General features: G+C 38.5%; 2 protein-coding genes across 8 annotated transcripts in view; one reads left to right on the top strand and one right to left on the bottom strand.

The window, feature by feature from the left end:
- Window positions 1–5,724, bottom strand: part of LOC138158784 (MARVEL domain-containing protein 2-like) — a 58,016-nt gene extending 52,292 nt beyond the window's left edge. Inside the window, exons 1-4 of one of the 7 annotated variants that reach the window (XM_069085007.1) lie at window positions 5,430–5,551; window positions 4,176–4,368; window positions 3,243–3,346; window positions 1,502–1,762 (exon numbers count right to left, since the gene is read on the bottom strand). In XM_069085007.1, the coding sequence (XP_068941108.1) occupies window positions 1,502–1,762; window positions 3,243–3,346; window positions 4,176–4,266 (456 nt within the window). In that variant the 5' untranslated portion in view covers window positions 4,267–4,368; window positions 5,430–5,551. Of the gene's footprint in view, window positions 1–1,501; window positions 1,763–3,242; window positions 3,347–4,175; window positions 4,369–4,921; window positions 5,319–5,429 lie in introns of those variants that run through there. The other 6 variants (XM_069085008.1, XM_069085009.1, XM_069085006.1 and 3 more) reach the window with 6 other exon arrangements.
- A 68-nt stretch (window positions 5,725–5,792) lies between these two features.
- AK6 (adenylate kinase 6) lies at window positions 5,793–14,601 on the top strand. Its single transcript, XM_069085017.1, has 5 exons — window positions 5,793–5,930; window positions 7,345–7,437; window positions 10,917–10,975; window positions 11,421–11,566; window positions 13,624–14,601. The coding sequence occupies exons 1-5, from the start codon at window positions 5,903–5,905 to the stop codon at window positions 13,811–13,813; spliced, it is 516 nt and encodes a 171-aa protein (XP_068941118.1). The 5' UTR covers window positions 5,793–5,902; the 3' UTR covers window positions 13,814–14,601.
- Window positions 14,602–16,359: the final 1,758 nt, after the last annotated feature.

The raw sequence follows: 16,359 nt of genomic DNA on the forward strand, positions 1-16,359 counted from the left end.
GCCCTCTGGTGTTTTTCTTTCCAAAAAAAATAAGACAGTGTCTTATTATCGGGGAAACACGGTATCTCACTGGCCATAAAGCTTACTCCATAACAGTTTCAACACAGCCTTTACCATTATTGAACAATGTTATCCCACTCTGGATTTTTCCACTGTGCCAGCTCCCAACTTTCTGCTCTCTGTGTGAAGCATCAGCTCTTTGGAGCAGTTATAACCTAGCTATGACTCTGGCACCTTCAGTGGTTGTGCAGTGACAATGGTCAAATTCTCTTCCTCTCCAAGGATATCCACATCCTGATCCCCATTCCCCATCATTTCCTTGTGGAGGCAGATGACTTTTGACTGACTCTTGACTCAGAATCAGCAAGTAGACAATGTTGAGCAAGTTAACAAACTCCTTTCCCCCTTAACTCTTTCTTTTTGGGAGTTGCATAGGATAAGAAGGAATAGATGAATAAGCTGACATCCGAATCACATATTTGATTATATTTTCCCCCAAACGCATCCTTTCCCCCCCCCAAACTTCCTTTTTTCTGTCAAAGGCATTCTTCCAGTTATCCAGTTTAACGATTTACGTGTCAATATCTATTTATCATTCTTGCCTTTCACATAAATCCATCTATTTCAGCTGTTTTCTCAACAATATATTTTACATCCTTCCTTTTCTCTCCACTCACATAGCCACCACCCAAATCCAGTCTCTTAGCAAGCATACCTGGTCTATTGCAATAATCTACAAATTGTTCTCCTTGTCTCAGATTTCCATTCTCCAATCTAGCCTATAAACAGCTACTAATGTTATTTTCTTAAAGTTCAGATAGGACGATGTCACTCCATTATTCTTTAAACTTTTGTGGCTTCTTCCTATTGCTGCTTGAATAAAATATAAATTCCTCTGTTCAACATTTGAAGCCCTTTGCATTATCACTCCAAAATTATACATTACTTTTATAATTACTATAAATTATTTTCATTCTTGATCTGTACAATCAAGCCCAATTGTCCTTCCTGTTTCTTACACATGAAGCCCTGTTTGTTTTCTCCATAACTTTATACCAACTGTTCTACATAACTAATATGCAATCCTTTTTAATTTCTACTTCTCTGAATCTCTTGTCTCTGTCAAAAAAGCTCAAGTACCATCTTTTACCTGAATTGTTTTGCTATCTCCTTAGATCAAGTGCCTTTCCTCTGAAAATTAATTGGAATTTATGATTTGTATATTTTGTATATAAATATTTAGGTACACATTCTGACATTCCCAGAGCACATTCTGGGAAGGAGAATGATCCAAAAAATATAGTTAATTGATATGCTTCCAAGGTGAAACTCTGTGTTTAAATCCAGAGGTGTGGTTTCCAACTATGGGCTATATAGGAGTTCATCTTTTGGTTGTCTTGTATTTTTTTCATTTCCCTTTCCCTAGGACTCCTTAATCACTTTTCCTTTCTTTGAAAATAAATTAAAAAAAAAAGAAAAAATAACGAAATGATTTTTGTACCTGAGTTTCTGGTTTGTATTTATCTACCCATGGTTCATCTTCAGATAGATTTTCATTCAAATTTGCTTCAACACTACTCTGTTTTGAGGAAAATGATTTTCCTTTTTTTTTAGCTAGAAACTTGCTACTTTCTAATGAGGAAGACAAATCTTTTCTTCTCTGATGAAAATTATTTACTCCCAGAGATGAAGTTGTAAGAGCAGAAGAGATGTCTGTGTTTCCAACAAAATCATCAAATGAAGGTTCTACCCAGTTGGTTATCTGGAAGGAAAAAAAAAACCAATGTAAATAGTATGACTATATAATATTTTCCTTTCCCCTTCCCTCATCCCTAATATAGTATACAAGTTTGTAGAACATCTAACAATCACACATTTACTTGAAACAGTAATTGAAATAAGGTGGGTTTTTTGGTAGTTATAATTTATGTGTGTGGTACCATCTTTATTTTACACATAAAAATTCAAACTATCTAGCAATAATGGTGATGCAAATCAACATTCTGTAGCTGACATCATACTAACTATAATAGTATCATTTCAACAAGCTATATTACCTTTAAACTTATGTGAACAAGAATAACATTTACCAGCTTGCATTTTGTAATTATAGCCTGATATGCCTCTTCGCTGTACAGAACATCTAATATTTGAGTAAACAAAATAGAGGCAAGAGTTTTAAGGAAAATTGAGATTTATCCCTAACAAACAAAAAGTCAAAATAATCCAACAAGCAGTTAGGTCCTACTGTGTGTCAGGCATTGTGCTGGGGATACAAAGACAAAAATTAAATGTGTATTCCTCCTTTATTTCTCTTTTCTGTAATTATTTATTTTTGTAACAAACACTTAGAAATTAACAGCAAGAGAGTTCAACTTGCAAACTCAGCATGATTATTTCAAGAACTAAAATTTTTAGGATGGATTTTCTTATATCCTAATCACAATGGTTACTAGTTATCAATATTTTTAAATATTGAAAATCTATCAAGATTCAGCACCCTTGCCACCTCTGAATAATTTGTCCAAATTGTTTGCTTCTTGAACGCAGAACTTTGTATTAAATAATGGTTAAAAAGGAGTGAATAAATCAACTTTCCTTTTAAAAGTATTTTATTTATCATAGATTCTCTAATTAACATAAAGAATTTTTATTTCCATCTTATAGGAAATATTTAAATGATTTACTTAAAAACTAGAGTCAGTGGTGAAGTTAAGAGCTAACACTAAGCCCAGAAAGATAACTAGGAATTCTAACAGCTCTACCTCTGTCCTTTCATGTCTTACCTTGCTCCTCAAACTTAAACCCAAAGTATAGTTATCCCTTCCACAAAGCAATTTTCCCATAAGAATTAAATGGGAATTTTGCAGAAGTCAAAGATACTGAGCCTATGACCAAATACTTAACTCAAATTTTACAATAAAGCACTGTAAACACCCATTAAAAAAAAAAAGGAAAATTCAGACCTTCCCTGGTACAAAGGCAAGGCTAAAAAATTTTACACGCATTTTCCAGATCACAGGGGCACTCACACCTAACTTGAAATGTGGAAGCAATAACTGTATACTCATGTAGAATAAGGCAACAGGACTAAGCACCAGCTCTGCTATATAGCTAACAACAACCCACATATTCTCATTTTAAGCCACTTCTGCACTTTGTGAGATGAGCTGAATTACAGTCACTGCTGTATTAGACTTTATTTGTAACCAATTATGGTTATTTTCAATAATGCTTCATACCTTTGTGGAAGCTACCTTTCGTCTAAGAGAAGTTTTTGACATCATAAACCTTGATAGTTCCCATCCGTAGTATAGAATCTGCAATATGTTAAAATATAAATCACCTGAAAAGTAAAGAAAATATGTTTATGGAAGGCTTTGTCTTTTCTCCCAAATTAGGAAAACTACAAACATGAATATTAATTTATAAAGTAGGACTCAAAAATATATTTATTGTACTGATATATGTCTTCTAGCTCTGTGATCATGGGCAAGTTGCTGCCTCAGTCACATTTTAAATGGGGATTAATGATATCTATACATCTACCTCACAGGGGATTAAATGAGATAATGGATTAAGATGGTTTTGCAAATTTTAAAATGCTACCTAAAATCAATGAAGAGATAGTATGGTGGATAATATTAGACTTGGGAGTTTGAAAGACCTTCGAATCCTGCTTCAAACACCTGCCAAACTCACTCAATTTGTTTTCTCAAAATGAAATATCCCCTACCTTATAAAGTTGTTGTGAGAATCGAATAAGAACACGCATAAAAAGCTTAGCAAATTAGTGACATAAATGCTCATTGTTATTATTTACAAATAACACTATAACTGAGGGAAGAAGTAAAAGTTACAACTATTTTTTTCTGTTGGAGGTAAAAACCTACACCAAAAAATTTATTTTATTGTCACCTGCAGCTGTGGCAACTGATTCATTTGTGGCTTATTATCCACTGTAAACAGAATGTCTTTATAAAAAGTCAGCGCTGGACTATAAACTGAGTGTTGTAGGTTCAATACTTTCGAACTGCGGTGCTAGAGAAGACTTCTGAGATTCCCTCGATCAGCAAGATCAAATCAGTCACTACTTATAAAGAATTCAGACTATTCGTTGGAAGGATAAATACTGAAGCTCAAATACTTTGGCCACATAATAAAACAGGACTCACTGGAAAGGCCTCTGATGTTATGAAAAACTGAAGGGAGAAGGGGACCGCAGAGGATGAGATGGATAGATAGCGTCACGGAAGCAATGAACATGAGCTTGGACGAACTTCAAGAGATAGTGGAGGATGGAAGGGCCTGGTGCATGGCCCACGAGATCAAAAGCTGGACACAAGTGCACAACAAAACAGGATACAACTATTGGATACAAGAAATAAGAATCATCCAATAAGTCCTTATTGAGCGCCTACACAGGTTCAATGGCATTTCAAGAGTAGGGTAGAGTCCCTAAGGGAAAATTTCAAAGCAGACTAAAGTGCTTGGTTTCCTGGAAAAACAAAAGCCAATCAAACCAAACACACTACTTTTCTGAACAAAATTGTTTTAAGTTATCCACAGGGCCTTTTTTTTTCTTAAGGTTTTCCCATATTAAAAAAAATTCTTTCTGCGGAAAAACCTGATTTTTTTCCCCTAGAAAACGTGCACAAAGCTTGAACATCTTGCAGTTTAGGACCCCCAAGTCTGGAGAGTCAGTCCTGCTTGAGGCACACAGAAACTTAAAAAAAAAAAACAAAACACAAAACCCCCTCAGCCATCCAATGAGTAGAAATTACGCATGCGCAAACATCTTGCGCACTAGGCTGAAGGTATTTTCAAGCAGGGGCGAAACGCTAAGTTTCTTGACTTCCAAAACACACGCTCACACAACTTTTACAGCCGGAAGGAACCTCAAAGGCCATCGACCCGCTACCTGAAGCGGAATCCCGTTTACAAGACTTCCCCAACAAGTGACGGTCATCCAACTAAAAGACCCCGGTGATGGGGAGCTCCCTACTAACCACTGCCCAGGGAGGAGAACTCACTACCTCCGTCTCCCCGGGTCACTTCTCATTGTGAGGAAACACAGAAAAAGGAACTTCCGGTGCGCTCCTACGCAGGGGGCGTGCAGAGTAACGGGCAGCTCGCTTATTACAAGGACCCCAGAATCCCTTTAAAAAGCCAGGCTGACGAGCCTTGCCAGTCAGTAGGCGCTTGGCCCAGACCTGGGGCCGCAGGGCCGCAGCCCCTCAGATGTCGCTCGCTCCCCCGACGCCCGCTCCCTCCCGGCTTCCGTACTCCTCCTCCTCTCCCCGCCCCGCGCTGAAGGCTGCTCGAGGCCGGATCTTGAAACGGCTCCGGGTCACCACGGGGCCGCGGACAAAGACCCGGCTCGGCAACCAGCGCAACGGGCAGGGGTTCCTCCCTCGCGGCGGCCTCACCTGCGGGCAGCGGGCACTGACCGTGCGGCATCCCCCCCTCCCCGGGGGAGGCGGTGGCTACGGCCCAAATGCAGAGGCGGCAGCCAAACGGCACTCCGGGGGCCGAGCTAGGAGCCCACGCTGAGGCCCCGCCTCCCGGCAGGGGGGGCCTCCCACTGCTGCTGGCGCCTGGGCGACGGCGCACGAGGGGAGGGGGGAAGAGGAGAAGGAGCCGGCTGTCTGGGCTGTCCTGGGCATTGCCTGTTCTGGCGGCGCGCGGACCCGTCGCCTCGGATTTGCTCTGAGCCGCTGTCATAGAGGGGCCGCTCACCAATGGGCGAGAGGGGCGGGGCCAGTTTATGAGTCGCGGAGTGTGCGCCAAGAGGGTGCTCGAGGACCCTGGGCCCGCCCCCTCGGCTCCTGCCTAGCCGCCTCTGCCTGCTGCTCCCTCGTGGATAGCAGGCGACCTGGGCGAAGCCGTCGCCACCGCGACCATGAGGCTGCCCAACATCCTGCTCACCGGTCAGGGCTGCTGCTCGGGCGGCGGGGCTGGGGTGGCGGGGCCCGGCTGGATGGGCTCCCTTCTCGGGGACCGGCTGTGGCCGGCCCTCGGTGGTGGTGCCGGAGCGGGGAGGGGGAGACGTTAATTCGGTTGGTCAGTCCGGGATCCCCCGTCCCATCACCCATCTTCCCGAGCGAGGAGCAAGGAGTAAAAGCTCCTGTTCTGGGCACCCGAGGGACGTGGAGCTTAGCGATCGTCCATCTAGTGCAGGCTCGATTTACACTTGGGGAAACTGAAGCTTGGACGGCAACCACCCCCCCACCCCCAATGCATGGAAAACACTTGGCCACGAGTCTAGAACCCGGCGTTGTCACTGTTGGTTCTCTGTCAGCCGTGGTCCGGATCCCATTAAGTGATGCCTAGTGATCTCTCGTTGGGGGCTTACGGGGGAGCACGGTGGTGACCATGGCGGGGATCAACACCCACCTCATGATGAGGTTGATGAAGGCTGTGAAGTGGTTGGCTTATTGTCATTAACTTAGAGTGGATGTGCCCCTGCCTTTTAAAGAAATTTGGCCCCTATTTTCAGCCTTTGCACAATCCCTGTGCCCAGTTCATCGGTGTAACCCAATTATAAAATTATAGGTAGCACAGATATTTCTAAAGATCACACATACCTGATCTGCTCATCACTGAGATCAGGTTTTATATTATTTTCATAAGTTCATTAAATATTTGTAATCTATATAAATGAACACTTACGTCTCATGTAGCTTTTGGGTAACCCTAGTAAGACGTTAACAGACCAATCTTTCTGGAAGAGGAAGTTGGAGGTATTCCAGGACAATCTTATTTGCACCTAAAGGAGAGTAAGACCCAGAAAAGAAAAGTGTCATAAGACTGGATAATATGCTGGGCGATTAGTCTTGGTACCCTCATTAAGCTGTCAGGGTTAAAAAGTAAAAATTAGCAATTGGTTTGGCAGGGGCATTTATAAAACTTTCTCCATGAGAGTAAATAATTTTATATCTTGTTACAGAAGATGGAATATGACAATAAGGGACCTCAGTTTCAAAAAATATTAAGCATCTATGGGCACTGTTCTTGCTTCAGAAAAAGACTATAATAGACTAACAGCATCTGATCAATAAGTGTTTGGCAGCATGTAGCTTGGAAAGAGGGCTGAATTTAGAATTATAACACTTGGATTTAAATCCCAGCTGTGCTACTCAGTGATCTTGCTACTTTTGTGATCTTGAGCAAATGCTTTCATATCTTGATTGTTCCTCATCTGTAAAAAGAGTAGTAGGAACCAGATGACCTCCAGCGTCTCTTCTGACCCTAAATATGTGGTCCTTAAGAAGATGACACTCTTGTCTCTCTTTTTTCCCTATTAAATTTTAATCTAGGTATCTTTTGTGAATTGTCTTATAGGTACACCAGGGGTTGGAAAGACCACACTAGGTAAAGAACTTGCATCAAGAACAGGACTGACATACGTTAATGTGGGCGATTTAGCACAAGAAGGTAAACTTTATATCATAGATGTGTTGTAATATAAATAAATACAACATATGATGGTGTAAATGTGTAATAAAGATATTTGCCTTGATTCTGTGTTGGGGAGGAGTAAATCTACATACAGTATCTGCCTTTAGCTAACCAATTCTAAACTGCATGACACTTGAAAACTTCTATAGTATTATGCCACCCTACTTTTTCCCCCGTCTCATTTCATGTCTCTTCCTCTAAATGGATTTCATCATCCTTGCCCACATAGAAAGTTTCTAATGTCAAGTCTTGACAGAAAAAATCAACTTACCATTTTAAACTTAGTAAAGGCAGGAAGAGCTGGGAGGAGGTGGTAAGGGAAGGTGGCCTTTTATCAAAATGTTCAATTATTAACAAAGATGTTTACTTTTTCTTTAAAAACTGCTGTTTCTGATGAGTACTCAACAAATGTGTATAATTTTCTGTGCCAGACTTTTTGTTTTGTTTTCTGGCATTGTAATGTAATGGTGGCTCAGTTGCTCTGCTTGCACTACCTAAATATATTTTTCATGTACTTTTAGAATTTGACTTGAGAAGGACCTTAGACATCTAGAGAATCCTCTCTGCAGCCTTCCCAATAAATGACCATCTAGCCATTACTTAAAAACCTTTAATGAGGGAGATCTGTTATGTACCATGGCAACCCATTCCAACTTGAGGTAGCCCTTATTATCAGTAAGGATTATTATTATTAGAAGGAAATGGCAAACCACTTCAGTATCTTTGACCCCAAATGGGGTTATGAAGAGTCAAACATGACTGAAACAATTGAACAACAATAAGAGTAAATTTTTCTTAAAATAATTCTAAAGTATGTTTCTCTTCAACTTCTCTGTTGCTAGTTCTGCTTTCTTTGTTAGAAGAACATTTTCTTTTGGTATTTGGAGGCAACTATCCTGTTTTCCCTAATTTAGATTCCCAAGGCTAAACACCTGCAGCTCTTCAATAGATCCTTAAATGGCATAATCTAGTTGTTCTATGGACCCTTTCCAGATTATAAATATTCCTCCTAATGTGATATCTGAAACTGACCCTAGTATTTTAATGGGCACAGTGGAATGATTAGTTCCCTCATTTTAGATACTGTTTCTCTTAATGCCACCTGAGATATTTTGCTTGACTTTGCTTAATACTATAGTAATCTGAATTTCAGTCCTATCTCGCTGTTAGACACTTAAATTCCATAAGGATGGGGGATTGTGTTGTATCTGAAGCAGTGTGGTATAGTAGAGTACTGGCCTGGGAGCCAGGAACACTTGGGTTCAAATGCCACCTCTGACCCCTCTAGTACTTGTGCTGTGGGCCTAAGCAAGCCATTTAACCTTCTGAACCATAGTTTGATCATTTGCAAAAAGGGAATTATAATAATACCTGTGAAAACGATCCCAAGAGGGTATTAAATGAGCTTAGAAGTATGTAAATGCTTTGCAGACTTTAAAGTGTTTTATAAATACCATTATCTAAGCTTTGTTTTCTCTGCTGGCACCCAGCATGGTACGTTGTGCTATACATTTATAGTAACAGAGTAGGCATTTAATGAGTATTTGTTGAATTGAACATAGGCTCATAGATCTAGAGCTGGAAGTGACCCTACAGGTCTTAAGTATAATCCCTCATCTTATAGATGAGGAAACTTGAGGCCTAGGGAAGTCAAGTGACTTTCCTAAGATGACATGAGTAGTAGGCATAGGATGGAAAGAATGTGATAAGGTTATGGAGGGTCTTGAAAAATTAGGTAGAGAAATTTGGACCTGATGCAATAGTTATTTGGGAAATACTGTAGGTTTTTCAGCTGTAGAAGTATGATGAAAGTAAAATTCTAAGAAGATTTGTCTGGATTTGGTATGTAGGGTGGGCTTAAGGGAGAAAGTCAGAGGAGGCAGAGAGACTAGGCAGCTAGCTTCTAATACTACCCCAAGTATGAGGTGATGAGGACTTGGACTAGAATGGAAGCAATAGCAACAGAGAGGAAAAAATCTGAGATGTTTCAGAGCCAGTCATTGGTGGGAATGAAGGTAAGTATGGCACAAAAGCTAAAATAACTCCAAGGGTTCTAGCCTGCTGATACTGAGTAGCACCAGTGGCAGAAATTGAGGAGGGAAGCAAGTTGAAGAATTCCTTTTTGAACATGTTGAGTTTGTATTCACAGCAGGACATCTTGTAGATAGGTGGAAATAAATTACCAGAGTATAGATCCTCCCTCTGCTGTGGAGGTGTAGATTTGAAGTGACTTATGTTGGTTGGTTGAGAATCAGCCTGTGTAATTTTAAGAGAGGTTAGCCATAAATTGATGGTTCATTTATTTTTCCACAGCAGCTCATGGAGATTTTCTATTTAAATGTGAAATAGTAGAAATTTGCCTTGGTACAGGTACTACCCACTGGATGAAATAGCTGTTCTTTTGAAATATTAAAGTGTTTTGGTTGTTTTTTAAGCCCTAAAACCCACCTTTAGCCAATCTTAGTTTGCTAGAAGTAATAATAGAAAGGAAAAAACTCATAAATGTTCAGCTTAATTAATTACAAAGTACTAAGTTGACAACATTCAACAATACTATCCTATATATAAGATACTTAGCTGATGATTCAGGCTTACAGATAATCATTGATAGGGATAGAGATCCTGAATAAATCGTGTCTTACTAATGATAATTGTGCTTTGATAAATATTTCTTTAAGATTTTATTTTGAAAGACAATTAAGAAAAAATTTGTATAAGGGGAGAGCAGAAATACACTAGTTTTCCCCTACAAAGAATCCTGTTTCTATTAGATGATCTCTGCTGTTAGACTTAATTTGTGCTTGAATACCTCCCATGATGGTGTTGTCACTTACTCCTAAGGCAGCCTGTTGGAGTCATTGGACAACTGTAAAGTTCCTACCTGTATTGAGTAAAAATTTGCTTCATTATGAGTTGATCCATTAATCTTAGTTTTGACTTTTACTTGTAATGTCATCTTCCCTTTCAATGTAGTAGACTTTCAAATATTTAAACAGCTGTTATGTCTCCTTTAGTCTTGTGATCAGGCTAATCACCAGTACTCCTTTCAAGTCTTCTTTGACTTGGTTTCCATATCTTATCATGCTGGTTCACCTTTTCTGATTTAAACGTGTTGTCCACATGGCATTTAGTTGTATAGTTCCACTTGTACATAAAATACCACTGAAAACCTCTGACTTAGTTGATAAGTTTTAGGGATATTACAGAGGGCATTAAAGTTGAATGACTAGTCACACAGCTAATGTCAGAGGTGATATTTCAATCAAAAGTCTACCAGACTCCAGGCCTAGCAGTTCATCTATCATTCCATGCTGTTTGTACATCTAATAGTAATCTAATAATTAATTACGAATTAGAATATCTTTTGAGGGAAAAAAATAGTGAAACTTAAATTCCAAATATCTGTTAATGACATTGGGATAATTTTGAATGATGTAATGTTTCTTACTTTTTAGGACAGTTATATGATGGCTTTGATGAAGAATATGAATGTCCCATTTTGGATGAAGATAGAGTGAGTATAAGATTATTACTATTTTTTTGGTTCAAAGTTGTTATTTCATCATTATGGGGAGGGCCCCATAAGGGAGCTCCCCATACCAATGCTGAACTGCAACTCTTCTGAAATTTATAGTCTTAGAGAATTGCTTGGGGGCACAAAGAAGTTATGTTACTTAGACAGAGTCGAAAAGCTATTATGGGCAGGATTTGAACCCAGGTCTTCACGACTCTAATACAAGTTCTGTGTATACTATGCTACTCTCCACAGCATAATGATTATTGCTGCTTATTATTATTGGATGGATCACTATGTAGAGATTTTGTATTAATATAATTAGCTTTCAGTAGCTCACTTTATGCCTTTCTATTTTAGACATTACTTCACAATTAAAAATAAAATGTTTCTTATAATTTAATGGGAAAATTGATTTTTTTTTTGCTACTCTTTATTTTAACAGGTAATTGATGAGTTAGAAAATAAAATGAAAGAAGGGGGAGTTATTGTTGATTACCATGGCTGTGACTTCTTCCCTGAACGATGGTTTCATATCGTTTTTGTACTTCAAACGGATAATTCTGTATTATATACAAGACTTGAAAAGAGGTAAGAGAAAAATGAACTTGTTTCTTGTGGAGCATTATTTTGCTTTTTAAAAGAAATTTTATTTTCACAAAGATATACTGTCTCCTTCCCTCCCACCCCGAACCTTACTGAATAAATAAGAAAAACAAAATCCACGTGACAGTCATGTAGGGCCAAGCCAAACAAATCCTGCACTGAGGCCGCGTCTAAAAAGCGCCACCACATGACTCAGTCTGTGTTTTGTGTCTCACTCTCCTATCACCTCTGGCAGGAGGCCTCTGGAGTTGTGCTTGATCATTGTGTTGATAAGAGTTCTTGAGTCTTTCAAAGTTGTTTGTCTTTTTACAGAATACACAATTGTTATTGTGTGAATTGTTCCCCTGGTTCTGCTCACTTCAGTCTGTGTCATTTCATGCAAATCTTCTGAGGTTTCTCGAAAGCATCTTCCTTGTTATTTTTTTTTTAAAGCAGTTGGGGTTAGGTAACTTGCTCAAGGTTACACAGCCAGTTATTTCTGGGTGTGGTGCTGAGTATCTGAGCCCGGATTCGATCACAGGTCATCCCAACTCTGGGGCCGCTGCTCTTACTCACTGTGCTACCTGGCCGCCCCTTCCTTCTTATTTCTTATAACAGTATTCCATCACATTCACATACCATAATTTGTTCAGCAGTTCCTCAATTGATGAGCACCACCTCAGTTTCCAGTTCTTTGCCATTACAAAAAGAGTTGCTATAAATATATATATATTTTTTTATGAATGGGTCCTTTTCTTCTTTCCTTGATCTCTTTGGGGGTATAGACCTAGTAATGGTATCACTAGGTTAAAATGCCTATATGGCATTTTAAACTTTTATCCATAATACTGACCAAGAACAAAAGAATAAATAGTTAATCTGAGTAAAGCACCATCTTGACTATTTTATAATAATAATAGAAGCTCATGTTTACATATCATTTTATACTTACAAATATTTTCTCATAATTACTGTATGAAGTAGGTAGGGACCATACTATTGCCACTTTACAAAGAAACGAAGCCTAGAATTCTTAAATAATTTGCCCAGGGACATACACAAGAAATGGTAGAATTAGGATTTGAATTTAGATCTTTCTAGGACCGACTTTCTTGGCTTTTTTTTTCTTCTGCATGTGGTTGCTTTACCATTGCAGACTTCATCTACATGGCACAATATTCTGATGCTAGATTAAAAGAATTAGTTAAGATCTAGACATTATTTTCTTAATGGATAGACTAATCTGACTGGTCAAATTGAGAAACTTTTCTTCTTTCATGGTTTTTCTGGGCAGTAAAACCTTTCTTTGACTGGGAGGTGTTTGATGAATACTTTCCAAATGGTTAATTGGATCATATCTTACATAAAGGCAACAGAGTACCTTTCTTTTCGCTCAGAGTCCTAGGATTTCAATAAAGAATTATTCTGGGTAGAAGATTAGAGAATAGTTGCATCAGGGAATATGTTTGGAATGAAGATCTTGAAAAATGATTAACTGGAAAAATTAGCCAGTTTTTTGGCAGTCTGTTGAATTAGTGATTTAAGCTTTTAGTATTCTTTGGAATAGAAAAGTAAAACTTGTCTACATGTGAAAGGGGGTACATATCTTCCGCCCTTTTCTCTAATTATAATGCACATTTTAACACTTGATGATAAACTAATTGTGATTGTCTTCTCCCCAAAACTAAGTTAGAAGCTCTTTCTGAACAGAGATTATATATTGTATATTTCTCTACACATAGCACCATAATAGGCACATACATAACAGTGTTCAGTGTAAATGGGGAAACTGAGTTATGGGCAGCCTGCAACACAAAGTCAAGTTTGAACTTCTGGATTGGTCTCTCAGTTTTGAGTTTTGACATTCCCATCGCAGTACTTCTCAGATTCTGATACTTCTAAATTTTTATTTTTGCCTTTGGTTTTAAAATGGCATGTCTAGAAAGTCTTTTTATATCAACTTTCAGCAGTTTTTTGGAGGGAGGGGCAGTTCCTAAACAAATACTTGTTCCATTCAGATTTTGTATATATATGTGTGTCTAAACCCCAACTTTGTTTTCTAGGGGATACAGTATAAAGAAACTACAGGACAATGTTCAGTGTGAAATTTTCCAAATTCTTTACGAAGAAGCCATGGCCTCCTACAACCATGAAATAGTACACCGGCTGCCCAGCAATGTACCAGAAGAATTAGAGAATAATTTAGATCAGATAATGAAATGGATTGAGCAGTGGATAAAAGATAATAATTGAACTTAGAGGGCAAAAGCATGGACTTTCAAGGTTTTCCACATGATGGTTAAAGCTTTTCTTGATGATTTCTCCTTCCCCATGCAGTAGAAATTAAGACAACATGCACAAAATTTTATTATCCAGGATTGTGTTGTAGAAGTAGCAGACAATATATAAAGTTGAGATATGACTAAATTGGTTTTTTTCTCCATGAGAAAACTGAAAACTCCCAAATACAATGAATAAGATATTAAGAACTTTTAAAGTGTAGGAATATTCAGCATTCTCATTTATTTTGGTTAACTGCTAAAGAAGAAGCAAATTTGAGAAAATAGGTGGAAATCTTTGATACTTGACATGAAAAAGAAAATGAAGGCTAGGAAGAACTGCTGATGTATAAATAAAAAGAGTCTAAGGATAAAGCTATAAGCATTACATTAAGTGTTCTATTGGTGGTGAATTGCTGTTTTTTTAATCTTGTCTGGTTATAAATTAGGATAGTCACAAAGTAAATGGTGAGATATTTGAGAAAATAGAATTTATTTTAGTACAAGAGTTCACTGAGCTTTTTTGCCTATAAAATCACTGTTGATCCTAGCACTGATAATTGTCTCTGCAGAAGAGTAAGCCGATTACAGTTTCCATATATAGAAGGGCAGTGGCAAAGTCTTCTGTGCACTGATGGAAATTGTAAATATTAATTTATTAGTTGACTAATTTCAGTCTTGCCAAGTTTCATGAAAATTTATGTGATAATGCTTTGCTACCATGTAGGTGGTGGTAATTATTAGATAAAATTTTTAAATAGAGTGATTGTGTATATCGTGAAGATGTGTTTAACATTGATAACTAGCACTTTTACTTCCCCTTTTAGAAGTATATTTCTGTGCCTTACTAACGTATTCTTGAATCGTGAAGCAGGCCTTAGCCTTGTTCCTTTACCTGTGCTACTCTGCACTCCTTCCTTTGCCATGCTGAGGAGCAGTCCTTTCAAAGGTCACCAGTTGTAAATCTTGCTGCCTACAACTTCAACTAGACAGTGATCAAAGTCAGTGTTTTTGTGAAAGGAAGTCAGATTTATTGTTGGTAAGGACCTGAATGTCCAGCTTGCCTTCAGGACATCTCCACTTGGACATACTGTTAGCTTCATAAATTCACCCAGCCCAGAGAACACTAGATTTATAGTTAGGAGAAACCTGAGTTCAGATCTTGTCTGATAATCTACCAGCTGTGTAACCCTGGGGAAGTTAGAAACTCTGAGATTCAGTATCCTCTTATAAAAAATGGTTTACTGTCATGAGAAAATGAGAAAAGTGATTTATAAACTTAACAGTGACAGAATTGTGGTCAGTTATATTCCCCAAACTTGCTCCTGTTTCTGACTTTACTATTTTTGTCTGTGGTGTCACAATTCACCCTCATTTCTGTGTTCACTGCAAAGTTTCATCAGTTCTACCTCTTTGAGATAGATCTCTTGGAGCCCTCTTCTACACTTAATTGATTACCATCTTAGGTAAGTATAAGCCACTGCAAAAAGCCTCCTCCTTCTCTCTCCTCAGGTCATTATCTTTCTCCACATCTACCAATGACATTATTCTAAAGCACAGGTCTCATTATATTGTACCTCTGCTCATAAAACACCAGAAAGCTTGCTGCTGCTTTTTATATCATAATATATCAGTTTTATATCAATATCAGTTGTTTTTTTTTTTGACACTTAAAACCTCTCAAAACCTGACTCCAACTTTCTGGCCTTATTATACATTATGTCCCTTCATACATTCTGCAGTCCCCTTACTGACCCACAGAATGTGCCATTTCCATCCACTGTCCTCATACCTTGAATGTATTCAACCCTGACTCAATCCCTAGTTTCCTTCAAAGCTCAACTCAGGTGTCATATTCTACCTGAAGCCTTTCTTTCAAATATACTGTTATTGCCACCAAGATACTATTGCCTTCCCCTCCCCACCCTTCAAATAACCTGTTTATTTTTATATACTTTTACATATGTGTGTGTGTGTGCGCATGTGTCTTTCCATCAAGAGAATATAAGCTCCTTGAGGGTAGGGACTCTCATTTTTGTCTTTATATCTTTAACACCTAGCACAAGTGCCTGGCATATAGTAGTACTTAATAAATTCTTAATAAGTGTTTCAAAACCTTGGTATTCAACTCTTCTCTCTCCCTCACATTGCATCTTGTCAGTCAATTCTACCTTCATGTTTCTTAAATTTGTCCCAGTTTCCCTTTTGCTTCCAACCCCCTCTGTATAGGCCCTCAAAGTCACCAGTACTCACTACACCACACATGCTCAGGTCTCCCCAGTTCTCACAGAATATGCCTTCATTTGACCCTTTTATCCAGCTATGGGAACAAAGAGGGAAGTAATGGATGTGGAAGGTAGTGTATTGGCCAGATCTTGTCTTATTCCTCTCTGTTACCTTTCACATCCAGACGATTACCCAGACTGGTACATTCATACTACCTTCTACATCCATTCCTTCCCTCTTTTTACCCATGGTCACTAAATTAGTAGTACAAGCTCTCATTATCACTGAAGCTCT

This window comes from Petaurus breviceps, unplaced genomic scaffold (assembly GCF_028583685.1).
Source record: "Petaurus breviceps papuanus isolate PSGF00001 unplaced genomic scaffold, PetGlider_PUasm1.0 175, whole genome shotgun sequence".
Classification (NCBI taxonomy): Eukaryota; Metazoa; Chordata; class Mammalia; order Diprotodontia; family Petauridae; genus Petaurus; species Petaurus breviceps.